Below are 11,451 nucleotides of genomic sequence, written 5' to 3'. Positions count from 1 at the left end.
CTGGGAATCTGTTGAGATCTTCCCAATTCTACCCATGTTTTTTGAAGCTAAATACATTGTTTCCACTGGTTTTAACCAATTTAGTAATCTTCAGCGGAGGCATGACCCCTTGGGAATGAAAGAGGATGTTTCACACAGAGGGAAATTTGACCTTGGAATAAATCAGCACTAATGAGTCAGAGAGTCTCACAGCGCCAGGGACCCGGGTTTGATTCCACCCTCGGGCGACTGTCTGTTTGGAGTTTGCACATTCTCCCCGTGTCTATGTGGGTTTCCTCCGGGTGATCCGGTTTCCTCCCACAGTCCAAAGGTGTGCACAGTAGGTGGATTGGCCATGCTAAATTGCCCCTAGTGTTCAGGGATGTGTAGATTAGGTGGGTTAAAGGGTGATGGGTTTGGGTGGATTGCTCTGAGGGTCGGTGTTGACTTAATGGGCCGAAGGGCCTGTTTCCACACTGTAGGGATTCTATGATTTAGATTATAACACTATTCAAAAAGGGATTGGATGAGTAATTTGAATTGAGAATATTAAAAATGGATAATTGCAGGAAAGAAAGACATGTTGCTGAAAATTTTTGTCTTGAAGTCACCAGGACAAGCTGCAAGAATGCCAAATCTCAAACAACCACAACAATTTATACTATTGGAGAAAAGGATGCTGATTGGTCAGCAAGTCACTTCTGATTGGTCAAGGCTTTGCCAAGGAGAAGGCAACGAGGAGATATAGGCTCGTCAAGCCTTGGGTGATCCAATAAATGGATAACCAGTTAGAGGTGAAAAATGAGATAGCATTAGGTAACTGTGGGGAAAATTGATGGGCCAAATGGGCCTCCTTCTGTGGAGTAATTCTTCAACTGGTTCCTCGACTGGGATTGGACAAGGATGAGATTTATTTTTAATCACGTTTACTCTTTTTCCATCTCTTGGACCTCAATTGAGAATCCATGGCCTCACTTTTGTGCGGTCCTCTTCAGTCGCTCCATGTTGCTTTCTCGTTTGATTCTGTTGCGGGACAGCAGGTAGTTCTCTTTCTGCACCGCCTCCCAAGTCATCAGTCTGTTGGCCACGGCCTCCGAGAGGTCTGTTACTGGAATGAAGATGAGACCATTATTGCTTTCTCTCTGAGCTACAGATCAATGGGAATCAAATAATGGGCCTATGACGTGGCCCTCTGCTCAACCAATCAGGCCTGGTCTTAGAGGCTCATTGACGAACAGTTTCAAAATGGCTGCCAATTTCCACTCCCGCTCACTAACCATAACTTGGCAGATTGACGTGATGATGTCATATTGTCCACATGACATCACCACAATGTCCAGAATGACTCTTACCAATTTTTATAGATGCATCATAGAAAGTATCCTATCTAGATCCATCACAGCTTGATATGGCAACTGGTGTGCCCAAGACTACAAGAAATTACAGAGAGTTGTGAACACAGCCCGGTCCATCATGAAAACCAGCCTTCCTTCCATTGACTCTGTCTATACTTCCCACTGCCTTGGGAAAGCAGCCAACATCATCAAAGACCCCTCCCACCCCCTGTTATAATCTCTTCCACCCTCTTCCATCAGGCAGAAGATACAGAAGTTTGAAAACATGTACCAACAGACTGAAGAACAGCTTCTTCCCTGCTGTTATCAGTTTTATGAATGGACCTGTCCTATATTAGAGTTGATCTTTCTCTGCACCTTCTCTGTAGCTGTAACACTATATTCTGCATTCTGTTCTATTACCCTGGTGTACTTATGTAAGGCATAATTTGTCTGGTTAGCAAGCAAAACAATACTTTTCACTGTATCTCGGCACATGTGACAATAATAAACCAAATCATGCCTTATTTTTACTTTGGGGGCAGAAGGGGGAGTGGTGCAGATGCCCAATTTATGGATAGAAGATTTTTTTATTCATTCATGGGATGAGGGCATCGCAGACCAGGCTGCATTTATTGCCCGTCCCTAATTGCCCAGAGGGCTGTTAAGAGTCAACCACATTGCTGTGGGTCTGGAGTCACATGTAGGCCAGACCAAGTAAGGATGGCAGTCTCCTTCCCTAAAGGACATTAGTGAACCAGATGGGTTTTTCCAACAATCAACATTGGATTTGTGGTCATCATTAGATTGTTAATTCCAGATAATAATTGAATTCAAATTCCACCATCTGCCGTGGCAGGATTCGAACCTGGGTCCCCAGGTCATTATCTGAACTCTGTGGATTAACAGTCTAGCGAGAATACCACTAGACCATCACCTCCCCTTTCTTTGATCTAACCCATTGTCATCCCAGATTTGCCTTGAATGTTAAAACCACGTCCTGTTTTCACTTGTCAGAAGCCACTTTTTGGTGGGGATGCAGAGCTGGGGACATCATGGGTGGGCAGTTTGGAGGGGTCAGTAATGAGGATTCCCCCAGACCCGTTAAATTGGAAACTGTTCAGGAGGATCCTGGCATCAGCCTGGGCAATCAGCGCAGCTCAGGGATCAAACGCGAACTATTCTGAGCCCACTTGGGTCTGTCACCCAAGGATTTGTAGCTCTCAATACTAACATTGCCGGCTCGAGACACTCCTACTCATACTCATACTCGCTGGGGCGTGGTCTTACTGAAGAGCCTGCCCTTCACCGTGGGGACTTTTCGTATGTTTCTTTTGATGAAGATGTGGATGTGGCTCAGGATTATGAAGGGAGGAGCCAATGCAGGTCGTTTGTGATACTCCACGACCAGATTGTAGCGTTGGAATTTCCAATAGATGTCACTCTTCTCCTGAACTTTATTGAAGGTGTAACTGGAAAAAAAAACAAGATGGAGGAATGAGGTACATTGAGCCTAGAGAAGAGGAACAGTCAGCCCAACTGGTCCATGCGGGTGGTTTAATGCTCTTCCCAACCTCATCATCATTTTCTTCAATTCCTTTCTATCAGATTCACCTTCGATACTCCCTGTGATAGCAAGGCCTACATTCTCACCGCTCTCTGGGACTGAGATGTTTCTTCTGAATTCCAGTTGGGTCAACTTTACAATCTTTGCCTTTTCCTGGAATTACTATGCTGGAATGAAGCCGCAGAAAAAAAATGTCCTTCCCCCTATAAGTGACTTCATTTATTCTGAGACAGAACTAGATATTAGCCAGAGGGCGTTTGTAGCTGTTTTGTTATTGTCCAGGACCCAGAGGTGCTTTCTCCTAACAAGTAGATCATCTGTTGCCAGTGACAACCTTGCAAAGAGTGATGGGACTTTACAGCACAGAGTGAGGCCACCTCGTGCCTGAGCTAGCTCTCTGAAACAACCGTCAACACAGGAGGGAAGGATGTCATTTCACTCCCTCCTCTACTGACGCACAATGATACAGGATACACTGACAGTACCTCGCAAACTCCCGATCTCTACCGCGCAGTAGATAATTGGGAACACCACCACCCGCAATTACCCCTACAAGCAACGGATCATCCTGACTTAGGGGCATATTGCTGTTGCTTCTGTAGCGCTGGGTCAAAATCCTGGAACTCACTCCTTAACACCGCTCGGGTTGGGCTAACCTTCCACACGCCACAGCAGCGCAAGAACTGACAACGTTCTGAAGGGCGAGTAGGGATGGACAATAAATACCAGCCTAGCCAGGGATGCCCACACCGATGAAAGAATAACAAAGAAGACCTTCAACCCTTTCCTTGCTATTGAATTCCATCAGCCTTGCTGTGTGGACAAACTCCTTATACTCACCACTGCCCTATGACCTTTAATACAGCTGGTTAACAAAGACCAATCAATCTTGGATTTAAAATTGACAACTAATCCAGCATCAAGTGCCATTCCAGAAGGGAGTTCCAAATTTCCACCAATCTGTGCACAAAGAAGTTAATTTTCTAAAGGCCTGACTCTACATTTTAGACTATTGCCCTTGTTTGAGAATCCTGAACCAGCTAATGTCATTTTTGTCTACCAGTTCCCATTCGTACCAGGTCCTGACAAAGGAGCAGTGCTCCGAAAGCTTGTGATTTCAAATAAACCTGTTGGGCTATAACCTGGTGTCTTGTGACTTTTGACTCTGTCTACCCCTGGCTGACACCAACACCTCCACATCAGCCTTATCAGCAGTACCCACATTCCATAAAAGAGCAAAAAAAAAAGAAGCTAGTAGCCAGCTGATCTGAGATAATATTCCAGGGACTGGCCCATCATATGATACAATTAAAAAAAAACAAAGATCCGTGGATGCTGGAAATCAGAAACAAAAAAGAAATTGCTGGAGAAACTCAGCAGGTCTGGCAAACTCTGCGGAGAGAAAGCAGGTAACATTTCAAGTCCAGTGACCATTCTTCAGAACTGATGGCATCTAGGAAAAGAACATAAGAACATAAGAACCAGGAGCAGGCATAGGCCATCTGGCCCGTTGAGCCTGCTCTGCTATTCAAAAAGATCGTGGTTGATCTTTTTGTGGACTCTGCTTCACTTACCTGCCCGCTCACCATAACCCTTAATTCCTTAACTGTTCAAAAATCTATCTATCTCTGCCTTAAAAAACATTCAACAAGTTAGCCTCAACTGCTTCACTGGGCAGGGAATTCCATAGATTCATAAAACTTTAGGTGAAGAAGTTTCTCCTCAACTCAGTCCTAAACCTGCTGCCTCTTATTTTGAGGCTATGCCCCTTAGTTCCAGTTTCATCTGCCAGTGGAAACAACCTCCCTGCTTCTATCTAATCTATTCCCTTCATAATTGTATATGTTTCTATAAGATCACCCCTCATTCTTCTAAATTCCAATAAGTATTGTCCCAGTCTACTCAATCGCTCCTCATATGCCAATCCTCTCAACTCTGGAATCAACCTAATTTACCTCCTCTGCACCCTCTCCAGTGCCAATACATCCTTTCTCAAGTAAGGAGACTAAGTACTGTACACATAACACATATGCTGCAGCAGAACCTCCCTGTTTTTAAACTCCATTCCTCTAGCAATGAAGGACGATATTCCATTTGCCTTCTTAATCACTTGCTGAACCTGCAAACCAACTTTTTATTGGTTGGCATATATGCTAAAGATGGGATGGGGTGGGGAGACAGGAGTAAACAATAGATGTGGATATGATCAGTTTGGTTCTCTTTGAGATCTTTTATTCCAAGAACAGGAATATATTTTCAGCTCGTGTTATGACTGGCACTAATCTAACTACATTCAATGGCCATCTCTCAATACCATGGGTGACTGAGTAACTTAAAGCATGAACTGGATAGTGAGAGCCTATAAACATGTGTGAGCACAGGCTGGTGAAAATGGCAGCTCGCTTTTGTTGAAGAGCCTTGGTAAATCCGTTGTGTTTTCAACTATAACCTGATAGCTTCATGGTCATGTTTATCGATGCTCGTTGTCCTTTAATGTTCAGGTTCTTCAAACTGAAATTCAGATTATCAAAATGCCTTGGTGGGATTTCGACTTGAGGTTCTTGGATGATTCATTTTGTAATGTAAGTCATGGAGTCTCCATGGTTTACTTACTTAAAAAAAGACTTTTATCTTCGTAGCCCGTACAGTGTGACCTTCCTGAACAAGTTTTACCAATGGGCGACTTGGATCAAGAAATACGAAACAGAAGTCACTCACAGGTTCCCTGTGATATACCCCAACTATTGAACTCCCACAATGATACTGGTCCTCACTAAACAGGTTCAGGACAATATGGGGTCCCTGCACATCCAGCATCTACCACTGGGAGTTCCATACCAGCCCCTTCCACACTTGTGGGGAGACACCTACAATGTTGCACATTACCCAGGAGTGACCCCCTTCCACAGAGTCAGCGGCAACTAATCACCTTAAACACATGTAACTGCAACAGAATAAAAGGGAGCAGGAGTAGGCCATTCGGCCCTTCGAACTGCTCCACCATTCAATATGATTGTGGCTGATCATCCAACTCAGTCCCTTGTTCCCACTTTCTCCCCAATACACTTTGATCCCTTTGGTCCCAAGAACTATGTCACTCTCCCTCTTGAAACATTCAATATTTTGGCCTCAACTGCTTTCTGTGGCAGAGAATTCCACAGGCCCACCACTCTCTGGGTGAAGACATTTCTCCTCATGTCAGTCCTAAATAGCCTACCCTGTATCCTTCGTCCATGAGCCCTGGGTCCAGACTCACCAGTCATCGGGAACATCCTTCCTGCATGTACCCTGTCTAGTTTTGTTAGTAGTTTGGAGGTTTCTATGAGATTCACCCCTCATTTTATTACTTGAAGTGATCGCTTCATTTCGCACATTTGCATTTGCTAATTAAATAATAAATGGAGAACGGCATTGGGTAGCAGTGCTCATGCAAGGTTAGCAAGATAGAGATGTCATGATCCACTAATTACTACATTGCAATAGGCGGAGGCCATTCATCCCCTTGAGTCTCTTCTGTCCACCACTCAGTTTGATCACAGCTGATCTTACTAGCCTTGGTTCCCTCAAATGAAATACCTTTAGTTGATGCCAACTACTTTGGCCCAGATAGGTGTTCAAACCCTATGGGTGAGACTCCAGCTCAATTAAACAGTTACCTGAACATGGCGATGAGCAGATTGACCAACAGGATGTTGGCGATCAGGAGGAAGATGGTCAGCAGCAGGATGACCAACCAGTTGGCATAGGTGTTGGTGCAGGTAGACAGTTCTTCCTCTGAGCCCTTGGTGAGATTATCTGGGCATCTGGAGTGAAAGCGAGTAGCTGCCCAAAACAGAGGAATGGATGATATTTAAGGGTGTACCGTCTTTGGTAGGAAGTAAAGACAGGAATGCGAGGGCAAGGAAGGAACACAGGAACAGGAGTAGGCCATTCAGCCCTTGAGTCTGTTCCACCATGCAATTAGACCGCAGCTGATCAATACCTTAACTATATTTACCTCCCTTGGCTCCAAAAGGCTTCATACTCTCACTGAACAGCACCCTGTCAATTTTCCCTTTGACATTTTCAATTGAACCCCGACAAACCAGGAAAGGGCCAGAGAATCCCAGATTTCTGCCACTCTCTCTATGAGGAAGTGCTTTCTGATGTTACCACTGAACAGCCTGACTCTAAGTTTGAACATTCCGTATTCCCCCAAGCTCCTCCCATCCTGGACTCTCTCATGACTGAGGAGAAAACTTCTTTCTCTTGGTCTTATCACATCCTTAAATCATCTTAAGCACCTTAATTTATACTCAGAGGAGTATGCATGACCAGGCCTCCTAATTTAACCCTTTTAGTGCTGCTAACATTTAGATGAATCTGCAGTGACCCCACCTCCCCCCCACAAGACCAACACCTCACCTCCCCCCACCCAGGTGTGGTACTCAGATCACGACAAATTATCTATGTCACTCCCACCCTTTTACTAAAAGATGTTTACAATGGAAGATGAGGCCATTCAACCCATTGCATCCATACCAGTCACCAAGGGTCTAGGCCCGAAGCGTCAGCCTTTCTGCTCCTCTGATGCTGCTTGGCCTGCTGTGTTCATCCAGCTCTACACCTTGTTATATCAAGGGTCTGACTACATTACTACCATTTTCCAGCTCTTGGCTCATAGGCCATGAGGCTGTGACAATGCAAGTGAATATCTAAATACTGTTTTAATGTTACAAGAATTTCTGACTCAACACCCTTTCAGGCACAGAGTTCCAGACTCCCACCATTCTCTGAATGAAAACCTTTCCTAATTCTCCTCTTAGCGTTCCATCTTTTAGCTTAAATCTATGCGTCTGGTCATTAACCCCTCTACTAATGGAAAAAGTGTCTTCCTATCCATCCTATCTATGCCCCTCATAATCTTGTACATCAGATCCCCTCTCAGCCTTTGCCACTAGTTTGATTTGGGAGTATGGTTGACGTGGACTGGTTGAATCGAAGGATCTGTTTCCGTGTTGTATGACTCTATGACTTAATCCCCATAGCTCAGACCCTCAGGTCCAGGCAGCATCTTGGCAAATCCCTCTCTAGTGCAACTACATCCTTCCTATAATATGGCGACCAGAACTGCTCACTGCACTCCAGTCATGGTATAATCAGTGTTTTATACAGTTCCAGCATAACTGCTCTTGTGCTGCAAGTCTTGGCTAATAAAGGTAGACATCCCATTCACATTCACAGCACCTGATCTACCTTCCCATCAGGGATCTGTGGATATTCACACTTAGACCCTCAGAACTTCCTAAGGGTCCTACCATTCATGGTGTAATCTTTGCCTTGATGGCCCTCTCCAAGTGAACTACCTCACACTTTTCCAGATTGAATTCCATTTACCACTGCTCTGCCTGCCTCACCAGTCCATTCACATCCTCCGAAACTTTACAGCTATCCTCCTCAGTACTTGCCACCCCAACAATTTTCATACCATCTGCAAATCTTTTAATCATACGCCTATAATCATCCGTGTACACAATAAAGAGCCAGGGCCCCCAGCACCAAGTCCTTCACAGCCCATTGGAAAGAGGTTTCCAATCACAGATACATCCCTGCACTGGGACCCTCTGACAGCGGTTCACAGTCTAGCCCCCTTGAGTTAACCCTCCATTTAAGGTCACTAGGCTTTAGGCTGCAAATGGATTCACACATTAACTGTGATGTTGGACTGAATGGCTTTCTCTTGTGCTCTCTGATTATTAGATGCTCTGATTGACAGACACGTCCATTAACACAGATACAGCTCACATGAAAGTGCACACATACGTGTAACTTGACAAATACAGCTACACCCACCCACACAGATACATAAAATAGAAACCCTACAGTATGGAAGCAGGCCGTTCAGCCCATCAGGTCAGCACTGACCCTCTGAAGACCATCCCACCCAGATCCACCCCATCCCTGTAACCCTGCATCTCCCATGGCTAAGCCACCGAACCTACACTGGACACTATGTTCAATTTAGCGTGGCCAACCCACCATAACCTGCACATCTTTGGACTGAGAGGAAACTGGAGCACCTGACAGAAACACAGGGAGAACGTGCAAACTCCACACAGACAGTCGCCGAAGCCTGGAATCAAACCCAGGTCCCTGGTGCTGTAAGGCAACAGCGCTAACTACCGAGCTACTGTGCTCCCCACACACCCACCAACATTCCTGAATTGGAACTACATTGGCCATTTCTTCACTGTCACTGGTTTAAAATCCTGGAACTCTTCCCCAACACCCCCCCCCCCCCCCCCCCCCACCCCCCCCCCCTCCCCCCCTGGTCCACCCCACTCTAACAGCACTGTGGGACTTTTTTGCCCAATGGACACTGAGTGCCCATTGCATCAAGTGCCCACACGGACTGCAGAAGTTCCAAAAGGCACTGCCCACCAGTTTCTCAAAGGCAATCAGGGATGGCCAGTAAGTGCTCATGTCCTTATCCCATTAAAATGAATAAGAAGGAAAACACTACACTCACTCACACCTGCTAACATGGATACAGAACATATACCGGACAGCACAAAAACAGCATCTCATTTCCACTTGGGGAGCCCGCACTGAGTTTAATTGTGTTAGAACACAAACACCTTCTTCCATGTCCTTTACCCACCCCCGCGTACCGGGCCCTGTCACATCAATACAGCCGATCCATTTCTACCCACTCATATCCCCCATTATCCACATTGCTTTTTCCCTTGACTTACTATTATCCATCCCTTTGTCTGCATCACCGTCTTTCTCTCTCTCTGGGCTTTATCTCCACCCATCACTTACTCCTTTACCACGCACAGACACAGACCCACGCACACACACAAACACACAGAGTCTTCAGCGCATATACCACCTTCGCCAAGGTACCATCAGTTCAGAAAAGTCACTAGACTTGTAACATTAAATCGGTTTCTCTCTTTACAGCCACTGCCAGACCTGCTGAACTTCTCCAGTGCTTTCTGCTTATGTTACACAAACAGGCCATTTAGCCTATCAAGTCTGTGCTGGTGATTCTACCCCATATCAGCCTCGTCGCACCATCTTCATCTCAACCTATCAGCTTACCTCTTACCTGTGTTTATCAGCTCATCACCACTGAACCCTACTGGGAAAAATACCTCTGCTTTGTACCTCCATTAATTATGAGTTTCACATTCTGCCAACTCTCTGATTATAGAGGTTTCTCCTGAATTTCTTTAGGGATTGATTAATGATTATCACATATTTACAGTCACTAGCTCTGGTCTCCACACCATATTCCATTGGTCACACCTGACAAGGCGACACCAATCCCTTACCGTCCAGTTCATCGAGTGGGATCTGCCCGAAGATCTGCAGGTAGGGCCGGTAGAACACCCTGCGGAAAATCCAACTGGCACGGGACTCAGTGTGATATAGGAGGCCTTGGGTGGCTACTCCATACGCCATCAACCAGACTCCCAGGAAGAATAGAAAGAAGAACACATCTTTGATCTGGAAAGATTATTCAAAGCATTTGATCAACAAGTAAATCCCAACACCTCTCGCTGTAACACCCTCCGATATACCCCACACCTGTCGCTGTAACACTCTGTCTGACATACCCCACACCTCTCACTGTAACACTCTGTCTGACATACCCCACACCCCTCACTGTAACACTCTCCGATATACCCCACACCTCTCGCTGTAACACTCTGTCTGACATACCCCACACCCCTCACTGTAACACTCTCGATATACCCCACACCTCTCGCTGTAACACTCTGTCTGACATAGCCCACACCCCTCACTGTAACACTCTCCGATATACCCCACACCTCTCGCTGTAACACTCTCCGATATACCCCACACCTCTCGCTGTAACACTCTCCGATATACCCCACACCTCTCGCTGTAACACTCTGTCTGACATACCCCACACGCCTCACTGTAACACTCTCCGATATACCCCACACCCCTCACTGTAACACTCTGTCTGACATACCCCACACCTCTCACTGTAACACTCTGTCTGACATACCCCACACCTCTCGCTGTAACAATCTCCGATATACCCCACACCTCTCGCTGTAACACTCTGTCTGATATACCCCACAACTCTCGTTGTAACAATCTCCGATATACCCCATACCTCTCGCTGTAACACTCTGTCTGACATACCCCACAACTCTCGCTGTAACACTCTGTCTGACATACCCCACACCTCTCGCTGTAACACTCTCTGATATACTCCACACCCCTCACTGTAACACTCTCCGATATATCCCACACCTCTCGCTGTAACACTCTCCGATATACCCCACACCTCTTGCTGTAACACTCTCCGATATACCCCACACCTCTCGCTGTGACACTCTCCGATATACCCCACACCTCTCGCTGTAACACTCTGTCTGACATACCCCACACCTCTCGCTGTAACACTCTGTCTGACATACCCCACACCTCTCGCTGTAACACTCTGCCTGACATACCCCACACCTCTCGCTGTAACACTCTCTGGTATACCCCACACCCCTCGCTGTAACACTCTCCGATATACCCCACACCTCTCACTGTAACACTCTG

General features: G+C 46.0%; 1 protein-coding gene across 2 annotated transcripts in view; it reads right to left on the bottom strand.

Annotated features, from left to right (window-relative positions):
• trpm4a (transient receptor potential cation channel, subfamily M, member 4a) overlaps positions 1-11,451 on the bottom strand; it is a 78,615-nt gene that overhangs the window by 7,813 nt on the left and 59,351 nt on the right. For both annotated transcript variants that reach the window (XM_048617724.1, XM_048617725.1), the window contains exons 20-23: positions 10,200-10,374; positions 6,537-6,702; positions 2,604-2,785; positions 955-1,087 (exon numbers count right to left, since the gene is read on the bottom strand). In XM_048617724.1, coding sequence (XP_048473681.1) covers positions 955-1,087; positions 2,604-2,785; positions 6,537-6,702; positions 10,200-10,374 — 656 coding nt within the window. The remainder of the gene's footprint in view (positions 1-954; positions 1,088-2,603; positions 2,786-6,536; positions 6,703-10,199; positions 10,375-11,451) is intronic.

The sequence above is a fragment of the Rhincodon typus genome, chromosome 37 (genome assembly GCF_021869965.1).
Source record: "Rhincodon typus isolate 14 chromosome 37, sRhiTyp1.1, whole genome shotgun sequence".
In the NCBI taxonomy this organism is placed as follows: Eukaryota; Metazoa; Chordata; class Chondrichthyes; order Orectolobiformes; family Rhincodontidae; genus Rhincodon; species Rhincodon typus.
Note: the sequence above shows the minus strand (reverse complement) of the source record. Positions and strands in the feature narration are given on the sequence as shown.